This window comes from Mauremys mutica, chromosome 1, assembly GCF_020497125.1.
Source record: "Mauremys mutica isolate MM-2020 ecotype Southern chromosome 1, ASM2049712v1, whole genome shotgun sequence".
NCBI classification, from domain to species: Eukaryota; Metazoa; Chordata; order Testudines; family Geoemydidae; genus Mauremys; species Mauremys mutica.
This window is the reverse complement of record NC_059072.1, coordinates 328,535,852-328,554,164: the sequence shown is the minus strand read 5'-3', so window position 1 is coordinate 328,554,164 and position 18,313 is coordinate 328,535,852. Positions and strand designations below refer to the sequence as shown.

The following is an 18,313-nucleotide window of genomic DNA, read 5'->3' as shown; positions in this document are numbered from 1 at the left end:
CCTAAATTCATGCCATTGGATGAGGAGAAGGAAGTAAGTGTTTATTAAAAATTACCTTAAGAATTTACCTTAATTTTAAAATGTCTTCTCCTGAACTCAACTTCAAATTAAAAAAAAAGAAATGAAGATTTCCTAATAGTAACTTCCTCCCACCTTATTAAATAAGTGGTGGTGTTTTTTTTAAATGTACTTTTCACTCAAACCAGCATAGTTCCCTGAAGAAAACAGATATTTAGGCCCCATGATCTGCTCAGTACAGATCCCTGCATCCACTGCAGCACCTGGGCCCACACTATTAGATTTTATTTCATGATCAAGGCCTTAGACATTATTTTAAGAACACACAAACAAGTATTCATAACCATTTTTAAACGCCCCCATAGACTTGATAGACCATAACAGCTGTAGTTTCATAGCGAAAATAAGTACTGAGTTTTTAGTCTGGCCTCTTACAATATTATTATGTATGTTTTAAAAGTATTATAAAGCGAGATTCCTCTGCATGAGTCATGAAGACATGTACAAGGGCTGATTTTGAAAGGGTAAGGACTCAACTATTTAACAATAAAAGCAAAAAAAATCACTTTAAATAATATTGCATTGTACATTTTTGTGATGTCATTAATTCTGAAAAATCCCAAAGCACTTTTGGCCCAGTTCTGCAAGGTGCTGAGTGCCTGCTCTCTTCTCATTAACTTCGGCAGGAGTTAAGGGCACTCAGAACCTCTCAGCAGGCACTCAGCACCTTGCCTGGTAAGGGTCCTAATGAAGAAGCAGCACATCGACCATCAGTAAAATGCAGCCACCTCTTAGATGGAACATATCAGCTATTTTACAGTGCATACCAACCCTATACAACAGTTTGAGACAGAAAAGGAAGACAAATGGTTACTCCGACTGCAAGAGGGATTTTAGTTAAGCAGAATGTAATAACCCAGATTGGAATGTAGCTAGAATACCAGAGTTGATACCAGTCCTCTTGCAAAGAGGGTAATGAGATCTTTAATTATCACACAAGGTCAGGACTTCAATTTTATGCCGTCCTTGGGATGAGAAATCTCCAGCCGCATAATCTCCTGAAAATGGACCCTGTTCAGGCTTTTGTTCATTACCATGTGAAAGGGAACCTATTAAGTGCTAAGAGTGCCACCTGTTATACCCCTTACCCCCATCTCCTGCAGCACTTTGGGATTTCCTTGGAGGACTCTCAGACAGTACTAGCAAGGCCCAAGAGTGCTTAGATTATGAAACTTCATAAAAAATATAGCCCCAGGTGCCATAAGTGCAGTACTGAAAATTCAAAAACTATCTAAAGCTAGTGAGATGCTTTAAAGAAATAATAATAATTAATAATACTTAGCACTGATAGTATTTTCTATGCATAGATCAGTTACAGTGCAATCTTTAAGTGGTTAAATAATTCATATTCAAATTCACTCCAAGCCAAATTACAGAGCAAGTTTATCATTGATTTCTATATCCCAAGGGTTTATAATGTCAGCTGTGGCACTACCCTGACTAAAAATCAGTAGTGAGTGTTAGTTGTAGCAATGATAAATAATATTTAGCACTTTACATCTTCAAAGTGCTATGTTAAAATTAGTTCATTAATCGGTGGCTTAAGGTGATCTATAAAAGTTTCTCCAAAAGAATAAAAATGAAAAGTTTTATTGAAGAAAAAGGGTTAAATGCCCCATTTTAAATTAAAGTTCTTAGTAAAAAGTTCTTTGCTTTTTTTCTTTCAGTGTGGATTTATAGCAGCTTTCACAGACTGAGAATTGATAAAACCTTAGTGATGCTCCAGAGAAGAGCAGGAACAAAGGCTACGTCTAGACAGCAATCAATGCATGGGTAGTAGTCAGCATACCCAAGCTATCTTTAATCTACCTAGCTCAGGTCCCAGAACAGGGAGACCATGGCAGCGCAAGCCTCAGCATAGGCTGTACAAGCCAGTCCAGAACCCAAAGTAATTACTCACAGGGCTCGCTTTGTGAGACTAAACCTAACTTGGGCACCTCAACACAAGCTGCAATCACACCCCATAACTGCAGTCTAGACATACCCTAAAGATGTAGTAGAAGAATCTGAGAATATGTAGGGCCATTGCTTCTATTTGAACCCATAATCTGAAACTGCACTAATTTATTACAACTCTCCAGTGTTACTAAATGAAGGGTTCACATCTGACTTTAGCAACAAGCTAGGTTCTCCTTGCAGTTTCAGTTTGGTATGGTAACGCTCTTCGTTTCCTGTCCTGTTGTGCAATGCTGCTGTGTTCTCTCAAGTAGTTGTGGGTATGGCTACACTTGCAACTTCAAAGCGCTGCCACGGGAGCGCTCCCGCAGCAGCGCTTTGAAGTGCGAGTGTGGTCGCAGCGCCAGCGCTGGGAGAGAGCTCTCCCAGCGCTGTAGGTACTCCACCTCCCCATGGGGATTAGCTTGCAGCGCTAGGACCCACACTCCCAGCGCTGGGGCAGTGTTTACACTGGCGCTTTACAGCGCTGTAACTTGCTGCACTCAGGGGGGTGTTTTTTCACCCCCCTGAGCGAGAAAGTTGCAGCCCTGTAAAGCGCCAGTGTAGCCAAGGCCTGTATATGTCAACCAGAGGCGGCTGCACTTCAATGGTGGATGACTTCTTTACCTTTATACGAGTTTGTCATATTTGGGATCCTTCAGAATGAAGAGGGCAATATAATTTAAGATACTCATGATCCAGCGGGCTACATTCTGCTAAAACATGGTTTCTCCAGACCTAACCAGTATGGCTAACAGAACCCCCGTGCATCTGCTGTTTTGTAGCAAATGCTTAAACACCTCCTGACATACCTCTGAGGGCCAAATTCGTTTTTTTTTTCAATTATACCTTGGCAATCCCAAATGAATTTGGGCACCAAACCTTTGAAATTCCAATACTCAGTGATAACAAAGTGGAAGACACAGTAAACACCCAGTGAAAAAGCAAGGTGGATTATTTCAGACAAGTAAAATATGCCTGGAAACAGAGATAACCTTGACACCAAAAGCCCAATGAGATGATGCTGACTACAGTCTAAGATGCCCTGGATGGAACAGGAAAGACCTTCATTCATGATTAATGATGGGTCTCTCTCAAAAAAAAAAAACCAACACAAAACCCTCCAACCAAAGCAAATGAATCATATTACAAAAAATAAGTACCGAGTATATTAGCTGTACACTGGAGAATTCCTGAGACATCTTCAGCTTCATCATTGCCAGAGCAGTCTGTATAGGAGCATCTGTTCGATATATTGTGAAAGTTCTTTTCTGCATCCCTGTAACTAGGGAAAAAATAAACAATTTCTATACATCTGCTTAACTTATGTAACAAATGAGCTGGGAGACTAACAGTTGATTATTAATGTGTTTTTGAAAGCACATTTCATTTTGTCTTTAACTATCTATAACGTAGGGCTTAATCCTTTTCCCATTCAGACCAATGAAAAAACTCATGCTTATTTTAATGGAGCAGAATCAAGCCTGTAATATCTGGCAAAAAATATATATATATACACACACATCCACCGACCCATCACGTTATTAATATCAGCAATAGCAGCCAGTGTTGGGAACTGGAGCAAACAACTGAAAAGTAATAATAATAGTGAATAATATTGAGCACTTTCTGTAATGAAAATAAAGGCATGCGGGGGGGACACACACCAAAGGACTAAGTAGTGGGCAAATCTCTCTTCCTTTACATGTCATCCCCACTGGGGTGCTGTTCTTAGTAATTATACATTAAACCAAAAGATTGTTGTAATAAGCCATAAATCCAGTGTCTTTCTTAACACCATAATTTTTAGTGTCTAGCAAAATTATGAATTTAAGCTCCCAGGCTCATCTCTTGAAGGTGTTGTGCAGGTTTCCTTTGAGGACAAGAACTGAGAGGTCAGATATGGAGTGATCATTCTGTGAAAAGCGTTCGCCCATGGGTGATATGGTATTTTTATCTTTTATCATTTTTCTGTGTGAGTTCATTCGAGAGTGTAGTGATTATCTGGGTTCATCCACATAGTTGTTATTGGGGCATAAAAATCCTGGTCTTAATAAAGACACTCTATTTATGGCTTATTACAACATTCTGTAATCCACTAACCTCCTTTTTTTGTCCTATAGCTGGAGAGGTGTTAAAGGGCCCCTTCACCTTGAATGGTCCCTTAAAATATGTGTTAACTCCTTATGCTAAACAATCTATTCCACCTTCTATTTAGCTGTGACACTCTTACACCTAAAATGCTGCATGCTGTAGCACTTCAGTGAAGATGCTACCAACGCGGATATGAGGGGTTGTCCCATCGGCATAGGTAATCCCCCTCCTATGGATTACCTATGCCGATGGGACAACCCCTCATATCCGCGTGGTGGATAGGTCGATGGAAGAATTCTCCTGTCGATCTAGCATGGTCTACAGCGGGGGTTAAGTTGGTTAAACTGCATCACTCCAGGGTGTGGATTTTCACACCCCTGACCGATGTAGTTACTCCAACCTAATTTCCTGCTGTAGACCAGTCCTTAGTACCTTCCCCAGACCTGAAGAACAACTCTGTGTAGCTTGAAAGCTTGTCTCTTTCACCAACAGAAGTTGGTCCAAATTTGTCTCTCTAATATCCTGTGACCAAAATGGCTACAACACTGCAAACCACAAATATCAATCAAGGCACTAAAGAAAAATGAAGGATAGCTAAATAAGTTTATCTTCCATTTCACTAATAAAATTTGGACACGGATTTTGGGTCTGATCTTACTAAATACTGAGCCCTGCTGGGTGACGAGTGTGCTCCCTACCTCCCAGCAGGCCCAAAGGCTCTCATCCTCTAGGACAGTATAAACAAGTCACTGTCAGTATGAAATGGTAGTTTGTACAGACTTCGCTAGTGCTTTTTATGTATCCTGTTGTAAACTAGGCAAATATCTAGATGAGTTGATCTGCCCCCTGAAAGATCTCTGTGTACCTCTTGGGGTACACGTACCCCAGGTTGAGAACCACTGCTCTAGGATGCTGAGCACTTCCTGGGAAGTTCTGAGCTCCTTCAACTGCCAATGAAGTCAAAGGGAGATGCTTGACACCTTGCAAGATAAGATCATCAAACTGTTTGACCAAAACCAGAGGGAGTCAGTGCCAGAGGCAGGACTGGAATGAAGGAGTTCCTGGCTCCCAGCCCTATGGCCAAGCTACTAGACTCTCTCTCTCCATCCCCTCTCTCTAGTCTATAGCCCTGATTCTCCATTGCTTGCTTCTTGTAGTCATTCACACTCATGTGCAGAGCTCTACTATTCTGATTTTGTTAGCACCTATTATATACAGACTATACCAAGTGCAGAGCAGCAGAGAATCAGACCCCAGGAATTCACTCTGTCAGAGAGCAAGTTTGGCTCTTTATGCTCATGTGAATATTGTGTTTTACACTAAAGTGTATCGGAGAGATCCAGCAGGCTTATACGTGCAAAACTCCCACTGGTAACAGTGAAAACTGCAGGATCAGGCCCAATATAGGACACCTAGAAGAGATGCAGATATTGGATGAGGAAGGGGATATAGAGAGTTGTGAAAGTGAAGCAAAACATAGCTTAAGTAGCAGGCGTAGCACCAGGAGCGACAGGTCTTCAGATTGTGAGAAGAGCTGCCTTATTTTCATCTCCATTAAAAACAAACAGTTCTGAGTCACTAGTGGCTCATTGTTAAAGCTACATTGTTATTATAAATATGCTGTTCTTAAAGCACTGTAGTTCCCCTCCTCCACCCTTCCCCCCCACCGAGATCTACTACTGTGAGACTTCAAAGCAATCCGTTCAAGTGACCAAAAAAAAAAAAATTTTTGCCAGAAGGCTTCCCTCCGCCTACCCATATCTGCTCCATAATAGGTGTCATAGCTACCAGCAAAGCGATATACTAGATCCCCGCAGCAATGGCAGTCTCTCTATCCCGGGGTGCATGCTAGACGTGTTAGCATTACAAATGCTACGTAGCAGGATAGAGAGCTGTGTGAATTTTGACAACATGAACAAAAACAATTCCCTCCAGCGTACAAAGTTTCAGAACTATGGTATGAATTTTAAATATACCTTTGACCCAACCTGAGTAATAGCAGAAAGAGTTGCAGACACTATTCTATGTTTGGCAGAGTTGTTTAATTGATACATTCTTGCAGGCATCATATTCCGTTCTATTAGGAATGGTATCTGACAATAACAACCCTTGGTAGGTAGGGGATAGACAGAAAACAAAAGGGTAGCAATAATTGCTGGAATGATTAATATTATTTTGTTATAGTTACCCTGTCCTCCCTCCCCTTGCCTGTTTGTTTGTTTCAGCCAGCTGTCAGAACTTGTTTTTTAGGCTCATATCTGGCAAATGCCTATGCAAGTGAGTAACTCCACATGACTATTCATGTACTTAAAGCTACTCACATGTGTAACTGTTTGCAGGATCTGGGCCTTAGACTGTAAGCTTTTTACAATATGCCTGTCCAGCACCCAGCACAATGGGATCATGGTCTGACTGAAACAAACATTAGCAATAATCTGTTACGTCGTTTTGGCTGACTGTGTCAAAAGCACATTCTGACAAATCTTATAATTTAACAAAAAGGCTCCCCAGCACTGACATAAGTTCTACAACTGCTCTTCCATGGGCTCAGTCCCGCTCCCATTGACTTGAATGAAAGGAGGATTGGGCTGTAGTTATTTAACTGCAGCAGGAGAGATGAAGAATAACACAAAAAGAATGTATAATATTTATCATTACTAAAGAACATTCCTAAGTATCTGTGAGCAAATTCAGAAAAGTTGGTTACCCAAGCCAAAGACTTTTAAAGGCAGAAAGATATGAATTTAATAGCTATCACTTCTCTTTTATTCACCCTTCTAATCGCTACTATGGTCTGTTTTACTTACCCAATAACTTGATGCTCATAATACCGCAGTGTCCTTTGGAGAGTCTGCCGTATGGTCTGAGGCTACAGAACAACAAAAACAAAACAACCATTATCAGCAAATCATCATCAGCACAATGTCTGAATAGGTGACTACTGATTTATCCTTTAATGTACTATTTGTTTTTCCGATTCTACACATTTTCATCTTACACCTGCCATGTTTCCAGAAGTGATGGCTAGGTATTATCCCAGAAGTACTACTAAGCTGTTCTTATATTGCAAATACATCAATATTTCATGGCTCTTTTACTTATACTTTATTTCACTATTTAAACAGCAATGAATGTTACGACCTGGCACAACTAATGTCTGTAAGGCAACAGAAACACAACTATGTAGACAAAGGAGGCCCTTGCTTTATTATTAGTTTTCACAGAATATCACCTGTCAATAATCTCATCATTTTAAAATAAACTTTAAAAACTATTCAACAACGTGTTATTACATCAAGACATAATGAACCAGCTTTTTCTTGGGACAATATCATATGCTCAATTTTCATCAGCAGGGAAGGGAATTGGCCTTTCCAAATCTATTTGAGACATGGTAGTAGAAACTCTCACCAAAAAATTTGTTTTAACAGAATAAATAAAAAATCTATTAAGGCCCAGTTCTCTGACATGTTGTGAACCTTCAAATCTCTGGTGTCAATAGGAGTTCAGGGAACTCACCACCTGCAGAATCGAGCCCTTAAAGGGCAAATTGTGAGGCATTTCAGGCATTTTTGTGCTATATATTTAAGATGGGCTCCCCACACGGTCTCTTATTATGAAGTGATCTCAACTACAGACAAGCGCTTCTTGGTATTGCCCAAGCAATACCACTTTATCTTCCCAGAAAATGATGAGCATTTATCAAATACATTATTAAGCAATTATATTTTAAGGTTCCCACCTGTCCACCTCCTGTCAGTTTAGCAGAGCCCATATTCAGTGTTCCCAATTCTGATACACAAGATTCCTTGTTGTCTCAGTGTCATGCAGGATCGCGGGATAACCAAAGGCAGACAGGGTCAGAATCACACAAACTTGACCCTTAGGGAAATTTGAGACCAGTGTTTCCCTGCTTTTTTGGAACAATTTCCAGCTGCCTCTGAGAGCAGTGGTGGAAATGCTTTTTAATTAGATGTGTTTCATTCCAGAAGCAAGGGCAGCCTTGCAGCCCCATATTTTGTTGGCCCTATACAAATTCAGCAACTCTGGAGCTAGCCTTATCTTCCACTTCTGCCAGTGGGTTTGGAGAGGAAGGCAGCTCCCTGCCTTTGAATAAATAACAAAATAAATAAAAAAGAGAAAACTGTAATATAATCCTCTCCCCCCACCAGCTCTTTGGGGCCCACAGAATGTAAGAGCAGCCCACACAATTTGCAGAAGAGCTTTTAAAAAAAAACAACCCAGCAAACAAAAGAATTTGTCTGTGCTTCTGAGCTTCAATCTGCAGAAATGCATGTACTTGTAAAATAAAGTGGGAAAACAGAATTCAACCTTCTAAAGAGGTTTTTATTCTACATCAGGTAATTACATCTCCTCTCAGCAGGAGTTAAATTTACTCTCACAGAAAACATTCAAATGCGCTCTTGCAAAACCTACAGACACTCCATACAAATGAGACAATCACATTTGCAAGAACCAGTCTCCTCCCATTTGGTACAGCAGGTGTCGAAGTCCTAAGGGCCCGATGCAGCTGAAATGTACTTTGCCAGCTGCTACCACAAGGAAAATTCAGCAGGTTTCCTCTGCCCTGCAGCCACACAGACTAATCCCTGGCAGGGTGAGTGGTATATTTTCCCACTCCGGCAGCCATGATGCAGAAATGGATACCAAAAAAGGCCCATACAGTTGCCCTCTCTACACTCCAGCTCCCCTAACCTTCTCCACACACTCCCATGCCAGCTGCTCCCACTATGATACACACACTCTACAAACTTGTCCTCTCCTCCCCTGAATCTACTCTGGAGTTAGGTGGGAACGCAGCCTGACAGCAGCTTCCACTTGTTAACCTGCAGTTCTGCTTTCCTGAACTAGTCCAGAGGTGTGGGAGGCAACACCCTGGGGAGGCTGGGCTGCAGGAGCAGAGAGCAAGCAGCAGGGCTCCTGGCTCTGCTTTCTCACATTAAAAGGTTGCATGCCTCAGACTCTTAGCTCCACCCCAATGGAATGTCTGTGGTCCTCCCCTTCCTGAGGGATAAAAGCCACACTCTTCACCTAGACTGGCATCAAGATTTGGCCCTATAAGCAGACTCCCAATCCTATGCTCTGTTCAGCAGTGCACACTGCATGGTTTCCTGTAGGGTCTAACCCTGCAAGAACGTTCTGCACGTTTTAGCCATCATCACTGTAGGCCAAATTATGTGCATAAATTATTGACAGCATGTTATAACAACGCTCAAGCCACTTATCAGCAAATCTTTGGGATGGAAAAGATCTGGATATAGGATTATGATATTGTTTGTAAACATAGCCTTATATAATGTGTTCATCTTTCATATGAATGGTAAAGCTCAAGGGTCAAATTCCCACTTCATTCAGTCAGATTGCAACTGAAAATTGTAACCAGTTTATAATTGTGCAAGGATAGCTGAGGGTAGAACATGAACCTGATGATTCATTGTTCAGATAGTAACTATATAGTACACAAAATGCAAAGCCACATTTACAAAGAAGAAGGTAAAAATATTTCAAATAAAGTTTTTCTATATTCACTAGAAATATCTGTTGGTTTGTGCTAGAGACCTACAAACTACTCAAAAGAATAAAAATCTGTTAGTGTTATTCACCCCTATATTTATGAAAATTTCCATGGTTTTAAACCTTGAAATGGCCATTAAAATCAATAGAGTCACACAGTTAAATCCCCAAATTCTGAAAATGTTTAAACGAACTGGACATTTTATATTTAAACTGAAGTCATCAGGAAAAACACAATTCGTTTTCTGAAGTGGTAATAAAAAAAGAAATTAACAAAAGAAGTACAAGTTAATTTAACAAAACAATCCAACATAAATTATTCTAAATTAATCCCATGTGTAAAACTGTAATCCTTACATGAGCATGCGCACGCACATACACACATCAAAGCAAGCATTCAAAATATATGAAATAAAACAGATAAATAAAAAGAATACATATGGATCTATGTGAGATATATTTAGTGCACAAACAAGAAATGACCACTAATGACTTGAACGCTTCTGAATTACCATTTAAATACAAATCCCCCCGTGTAGTCTCAGTTAGATATGACTGACAACACCATTATGAAGTAGGTAAGTATTGTGAGAATTAATTAAACTAACAAATTCTAAGTATCATATTATTATTCACTTCCGGATTTATTTATTACACCATGTTGCTATGCTCTGTTAAAAAGCTGCTGTTTCACTTCAGAAGCAGCTGCATTTCACTTCTGGGCAATGTGATTCTAACATGGATCTGACTGTGCCCACCCACACAAGAGTAAGCAATGGAAGGAGAGTGGGTAAGGAACACCCCTCATTGTGCCCATGTGCAAAAAGCCATCCACAATGACAGCTTCAGTGCTAGTGCCACCTGTTTTATATTTTCCAAAGGGGACAGGGAGTGGGTGGGTCTCCTCAACCTTTTGCACTTGCCAGCAGAACTGGCTGGACACAGAATATACTGCACCATCTCCAAGAAGCACAATCCAACTGAGCTCTGTGGAGCTCCAGGAAGCATTGCATCTGTCCAAGATAAAGTGCCGCTTGTAACTATTTATGGGGCAATGCACCTCTTCTCTGCCCCAATACAAGTCTTTGCCTTAAAGGCACAATAGAACCACATATTTATTAGAGAAATGCTGAAGCTCATTGGCATCCTTTGAAATGGAAGACTCTACATACATATAAAATAGTTATAATAATGTCCCTAAGGCCTGGGCTACACTAGCGAGGGGGTTCGAACTAAAATAAGCAACTTCAGCTACGGTTGAAATATCTTAGTTCGACTTACCTGGCCGTCCTCACAGCGGTGAGTCGACTGCCACGGCTCCCCCGTCGACTATGCTTACTCGTCCTGCCGAGGTGGAGTACGGGCATCAATTTGGGGATCGATTTATCGCATCCAGACGAGACGTGATAAATCAATCCCCGATACATCAAACACTACCTGCCAATCCAGTGGGTAGTATAGAGGTACCCTAAGCCTCTAACTGCCAGATGCTGGGACTGGATGACAGAGATGGGATCATCTGATGATTGCCATGTTCTGTTCATTCCCTTTGAAGCACCTGGCATTGGCCACTGTAAGAAGACAGGATACTGGGCTAGATGGACCACGGATCTGACCCAGTATGGCCATTCTTATGTTCTATAATATTATCAACTATTCACCAATAATTAGATCACATTTAATATATAATCAAAACAAAATAATTAGTTTATAGTTAAGTTTTCTAAGTGCATTCAAATTAGGACCATCACCAAAAAAATAAACACACACAGGACTTGCCACACTGGATTCAGACCTAAGGTCCATCTAGTCCAGTGTCCTGTGTGACAGAAACCAACAACAGATGCTTCTGAGGAAGGTGTAAGAACCATGCAGCAGGCAGATATGGGGTAATCTGCCCCCTCCCCGCCCACAGTAGGACTCACCCTAATCTAGATAGTTGAGATTTTCTCAAGACCAGAAGCACGCAGTCTAACATTCCTTTCAAAGCTTTTGTTGGCATTAACTATTATAATTTTGAATATTCTTGTTATCCATATCATAGAATCATAGAAGATTAGGGTTGGAAGAGACCTCAGGAGGTCATCTGGTCCAACCCCCTGAACATGTCCTAGTTCTTTTTGAATCTTGTAGTTTTTAGTCGCAGCTTCCTGTGGCAATGATTTCCACAGTTTAATCACATGTTGTGTGGAAAAGTATTATCTTTTATCAGTTTTGAATTTGCCACTTTTTATTTCATTTAACATCCCCTTGTTCTTGTGTTATGAGGCACGGAGAACAGAAGCTCACAATCTACCTAATCTAGATCATTCACTATTTTATATACTTTTATCATGTCTCTTCTTATTCATCTCTTTTATGAGGTAAACAACCCTTATCTTTTCAATCTCTCTTCATAGGAGAGTTTTTCCAGGCTCTATCATCTTCGTTGAACCTCTCTGAACCCTCTAGTTTTGCAATATCCTTTTTTGAAATGGAGCAATCAGTACTGTACAGTATTCCAGAGGAGGCCACATCCAGGACTGGATTAATCTATCACTGGGCCTTAGGCAAATATACACTTCTGGGCCTCTATCTGGTTGGAGAAGGATGCAGTTTCTTTACACAGTGCTCTCCTCTCTCCTTGTCTCTGTTAGGAATGGTAAAGTGAGTCTCAGCTGTGCATGAGGCCTGTTTCTGTCCACTCATCCACTGGTGTGGATTTGCCCACGAACTGAAAGAATTTAATTAACTTGACTGAGTGACAATGCGACCTGGTGCATGGGGTCACAATGCTGCTCACTAAGTGAGTGAAGTTCTCTCAATTTGCATGCAAATCCACAACAGTAAAACACATAATTAAATTCATAAATTTCACCCCACCCACCAAATTTGGGCCCTAGGCATGTACTTGGTTTGCCTGTGTGTTAATCCAACCCTGGACACATCATGGATTTACATCAGCGTAGTCAACAGGCAGACTGCGGGCCAAAGCCAGACCACCACATGCTTTTGAACAGACTCCAAAATCTTTTTATTTACTTATTATCATTTTTTATTATTATTTTCTCTGGAGTCTGGACCTTGACTATAACTTGACCAAGAAAGGTGGACCTTCACAAAAAATAATTGACTAGCCCCAATTTACATAAAGTCATTATAACATTCTCCATTGCACTCACCATCCCATTTCTCATGCATCCTAAGATCACACACTAACACTAGGAAGGAAGTAGACCCGATAGAGTTAGGAGTTCTAGAGGATGGTAACAGATGAGGGGAGCAGCCTTCTGCCCAGAGAATCTTAGTAGTGCTCAAGGACAGGGCAAGCCTTAAGGAAAATGGTGCCCTGGGCAAGCTTGCTTTTGTGCCTTTTAAGTACTACTCCCTGAGCAGCGGGTGGTGGCTCAGCAGGCAAACCAGCAGATGGTGGTGGGGGGTGGCGCTGCAGATGTCATGCTGCTGGGAGGATGAAGAGGAGATTAATGTGATTGCCTGACTCCTGCTCCGCAGCCCCTTTATCCCCTCACCCCGTCTCCCAGGTGGGCATGGCCCTTCTGCAACCTCTTTATCACAGTGCGCACACATATCCATGGCGCCCTGGCTAGTCGCCCACCCATAAGGCCAGCCCTGCTCCAGGGAGTGTTTCCTGACCCTCTAAAGTCCTTAATAATTTCTCCTTGTAGAAACTAAGTGGCTTCTAGCTTAGCCTCTGAAGCGCTTCAGCACTTCCACTGTCATGCACTTAAAACTTAAGCCCTTAAAAATGTAAGTGCATGAAAGTTAAGCATTGAAGAGAATAATTGGCTCAGCTAGAAACCACTTTGCTTCTATCACAATTTTTTTTAAAGGAATTCAGTTAAGTCAGAGGGTCCCCCTAGACTTCTGTACCCTGAGGTGTGGCAAAGCTGCCTCCTATACAAATCAGCTCTGCACATTGCAAAGCCAAGCCAGCAGAGAGCTTGGCCAATTTAGTGATTCACTGTTTAAAGTTTTACGTGCTTTAAACTTTTAGTGCTGAATCACTCAATTGGCTGATGTTTACATAAACTGACAGCTTTGCTGCTGGTGATCTTTAATGAGGAATGCTTCTTTTTTTTATTTCAGGTTTCAAAATAAATTTTATTCAAAATTTTATTCAAATGTCTGTGCACAAGAGATTATAGATTTGTAAATGAGTGTCAGTTGGTGGGTTTGGCAACTGGTCTCTTTATGAGTGAAAAGTGGTAGAAAAGTGATTCTGACTTCTGGTCATTTCTATTGTATTTATCCTGTAGTTTTGAAACTTCCCAAAATCATCCTTTTCATACCAGTAGCTTGTTTCTATTAAAAGCTGCGAGACTGAGGCAAACTAGTAATGAGGCCCCTCCTTGCAACCTTCAATTCTAAGCACTTAACCACATTCCAGAACCAGGGGCGGCTCTAGCTTTTTTGCTGCCCCAAGCATGGCAGGCAGGCTGCCTTCGGCGGCTTGCCTGCAGGAAGTCCGCCGGTCCTGCGGCTTCGGCGTACCCGCCGCCGAACTGCCACCAAATCCGCGGGACCAGCGGACCTCCCGCAGGCATGCTGCTGAAGGCTGCCTGACTGACGCCCTTGCAGGGACTGGCAGGGCACCCCCCGCAGCTTGCCGCCCCCACGCTCACGCTTGGAGCGCTGGTGCCTGGAGCCGCCGCTGTCCAGAATTACCAGGAAGTTGGGAGAAAACCTGGGTGAGTCACTGAATCTAGAGGGCCTAAAGAGATCAAAGCTGTGCGGGCACTTTTAGCAGCTGGTGGCACTGAAATGGCCTAATATAAAGGGAATCCTTGTCCTGTGCATATGATAAAGTTGAGTGGAGCAGAGCTCCCTTCCTACACATCCTCACACCAGGAGGAGAATAGACAGAGAAGACACAGGGAGCCAAGGAAAGGGCATAGATGTGGGGCTGGAACCCAGTATTGCCAGTCTCAAACATCTGAAAATCATCAGTCAGCCCCTCCCCCCCAATGAAAAATCATGAGTGGTGGTTTTTTTTAAGTAAATAAAATAAATTTGTGTGGTCTGTGTGTGTTTTAATATTTGTCTTCTGCTTCCTGTGCCCTTAGGTTGCAATCAGTTCACATTCCCAAGCTTTTCTCTGCAACCACAAAGGCCACAAACTCTCATAAAAAAAAAAGTAAGCCAAAATTCTCATGCAATCTCTTTATTCTAGCAGCGGGGACTCTAGGGAAAACACTCATCATAGAAGACCTACAATAAAAAAGCCCAGAAGAGCATTCAATTGGGGAATCAAGCAGCAGGGTTAGCAATGTGGAACCAGCACAGCCTGCAGTCTGGTCCCAATGAGGAGGCTGGCTGGGGGGCCAGGATAGGGGAATTTACAGGGAGGTAAAATAAGCTGCCCAGCATCATGCAGAGAGTCAGTAGCAGAGCCAGGATTAGCACTCAGAGCTAGCTGATATCTACCCCATTCTCATTCTTTCAGCCCACACTGTCCCCTGTTGTGCACTCTATGTGTAAACTGCTGTGCACACACACACACACAAAGTAAAGAAAAAATATTTTTATTTAATACATAACAAAATCTTTGAAATGCACAAATACTTTACCTTGTCTCTAATAGTGTGAGCTCTTTGAAAAAAATATGGAAAAAATAAATAATATTAATTTGCATGCATACAGTTGCCTTTCAACTATAAGAACCACAGGCCTTCAGAATGGAAATTGCCTACTATATCATCTAGTCTAACCTCCTCACAATGAAGGATAAATATCCCAGGGTGCTATATATTATAATACATGCAGGGAAGAATCCCTTTACTCCTCTTTGAATTTCAGCCACATATGGGTTGGAAAAAGAGATCCTCTTCTGTGCCACGGAAGGAACACATTCTCCAAGTGAAGATATAATACATAATCTATTTGTAATTCTAACAAAGTATTTAAAGTAACAGGTTAGAAATTAAGGGATTTAGTGTCCATTCCCCTTTCCCCCCATCCCATGACTTACTTATATTAAGAACATAATGTATACCAAATTTTCAGACTGGAAATTATTTTAGTTTTATACGCTATGCTGCAGAGTAACTTATGCCTTTGAGGGCTACAGATAAACTACACCTCATTTTTTTTTCTTTAACTGTGAAAGTTAGTTTTGTAGTTTGCAAGCAGGTACCTGTAGAAAGAATTTTAAGCATTATTAACTAGAATGACTTATTTTATTCAAAGCACAGTTTAACAGCACTTACAATTAAGACTGGGGTGGGGGTTTTATTCTCTGTAAACATTGTAAGATCTGCAAAGACCTTATTGACATTGTGTCATTGTGAAGTAAGATAGCTCTGCTCTCAAGCAACCACACTGGAAAATAACATAGGCCTCAACTATGTGGGAATTTGCCCTAGTTTAGTTACAGCTATTGTGGCATATCTCAAGTGTAGACTGGCAAGACTGCTATACATTTATGCATAAGCTCAAACTAGGTGACCATAATGGTCCCTTCTATTTTATAATCTGTGATTTTCTGCAGTGCAACTTGACATTAAGGCCTGGTCTACACTAGGACTTTAATTCGAATTTAGCAGCGTTAATTCGAACTAACCGCTCAACCGTCCACACCAGGAAGCCATTTAATTCGAACTAGAGGGCTCTTTAGTTCGAATTCGGTACTCCACCCCGACAGGTGGAGTAACGCTAAATTCGACATGGCTACCTCGAATTAGGCTAGGTGTGGATGCAAATCGAACTTAGTAGCTCCGGGAGCTATCCCACAGTGCACCACTCTGTTGACGCTCTGGACAGCAGTCCGAGCTTGGATTCTCTGACCAGCCACACAGGAAATGACCCGGGAAAATTTGAATTCCTTTTCCTGTCTGGGCACTTTGAATCTGACGTCCTGGCTGGACATCGGGGGGAGCTCCGCAGCACCTGCAACGATGCAGAGCTCTCCAGTAGAGGAGTCCGGCCAATCCAAGAATAGAAAGAGGTCCCCAGCATGGACAGACCGGGAAGTCCTGGATCTGATCGGTGTGTGGGGCGAGGAGTCTGTGCTGTCGGAGCTGCGCTCCAGCAAGCGGAATGCAAAGACCTTCGAGAAGGTCTCCAAAGCAATGATAGAGAAAGGATACAGCCGGGATGCAATGCAGTGCCGCGTGAAAATCAAGGACCTGAGACAAGGCTACCAAAAAGTCAGAGCGGCAAACGGACGCTCCGGAGCCCGGCCCCAGACATGCCGCTTCTACGAGGCACTGCATGCCATTCTAGGTGGGTCTGCCACCACTGCCCCACCAGTCACCGTGGACTCAGTGGATGGCATAGTGAACCTGGACAGTTCCTCCTCGATGTTCGCCGATGGGGAAGATGAGGAAGGGTCTGTGGAGGACGGCGCAGGCGACAGCGAACACAAAACCGCTTTCCCTGACAGCCAGGATCTCTTCATCACCCTCACAGAGATCCCCTACCAACCCTCCCCGGCCGTTAACCCGGACTCTGAATCAGGGGAAGGATCAGGCGGTAAGTGCTAGAAACATGTAAACATTTATTTTTTATAAAACAGGTATAAAAAAATAGAAATGCTATATATAAAATTTTCAATGAAAAACTATACGAAAAGTAGGTCCACACATATAGGGATTGAACAATAATCCTCCAGGGACAATTCAAGAAAGGTCTCATTTAGGTCCTCGAAAAGCCTCCGCAGGAGGTTCCTGGGGAGAGGTGCCTTGTTGGGTGCTCCGTGGAAGCACACTCTTCCGCGCCAGGACATCCTTATGTAGATGGGAATCATCGCCTCCACAAGCATGGCCGCATATGGTCCTGGTCTCTGCAGGGCTTCCCTTAGCATCCGCTCTTTGTGACTCCGAGGGACCTGCATCAGGGTGATCTCGTTCATGAAATGCTGCATCTAATTAGGGCAATTAGTGTATTGTTACTGTTGTGAATGGTTGACTTTTACTTTGCATAACAATGACCCTCGCTTAACAGCCACGTGTTGTAGGCCACATAGGAAAAGCATACATTGATCTTTCCCGTGCACTGGCGGGAGTGGCTGGAAAAGGGTCAGAGTATATGATTTCCAGATTGCCTTTAGCGGGAGGGCACAGCTATCCATTAACTGATAAGCAGAATGTACTGTAAGGCTTACCAGGACTGTCTGCTAGACGGATTCAGCTGTCTCTCCCCACTTGTCCGCTCTCCTGTGCAATGCCGCAGCCAATGAGAGCGTATTCCGAAATCTCGAACTTGTCCTGAGATCTCGTGAGACTTGTTGCCCTGTATGGTCTTGTTCAGAGAAACTGACTAGACTGTGTTCACTGTTCGCAAACATGTATCTGTTCAAGGAAATCAGTTACTTTTCCCATCACACAGCTTCGGCTCTTTCCCGGACTGCCCCGGCATCCCCCCTCGCAGAGGCTGGCGCAGATTAGGCGGCGAAAGAAAAAGACTAGGGACGAGATGTTCGCGGAAATGATGGCCGGCTCCAGAGCCGAGGCGGCAAAGCAGAGACAGTGGAGGGAGACCCTATGTCAACAGCATCGCACACACATCGAACGGGAGGATAGGTGGCGGCAGGAAGACCAGCAGGCGACTCAAACGCTGCTTGGGCTAATGAGGGAGCAAACGGACGCGCTCCGGCGCCTTGTTGATATTCTGCAGGACCGCAGGCAGGAGGACAGAGCCCCCCTGCAGTGTATCTGCAACCGCCCTCCCCCGC

General features: G+C 42.6%; 1 protein-coding gene across 2 annotated transcripts in view; it reads right to left on the bottom strand.

Annotated features, from left to right (window-relative positions):
• Positions 1-18,313, bottom strand: part of GUCY1A2 (guanylate cyclase 1 soluble subunit alpha 2) — a 264,368-nt gene that overhangs the window by 235,466 nt on the left and 10,589 nt on the right. For both annotated transcript variants that reach the window (XM_045018738.1, XM_045018748.1), the window contains exons 2-3: positions 6,915-6,976; positions 3,177-3,298 (exon numbers count right to left, since the gene is read on the bottom strand). In XM_045018738.1, coding sequence (XP_044874673.1) covers positions 3,177-3,298; positions 6,915-6,976 — 184 coding nt within the window. The remainder of the gene's footprint in view (positions 1-3,176; positions 3,299-6,914; positions 6,977-18,313) is intronic.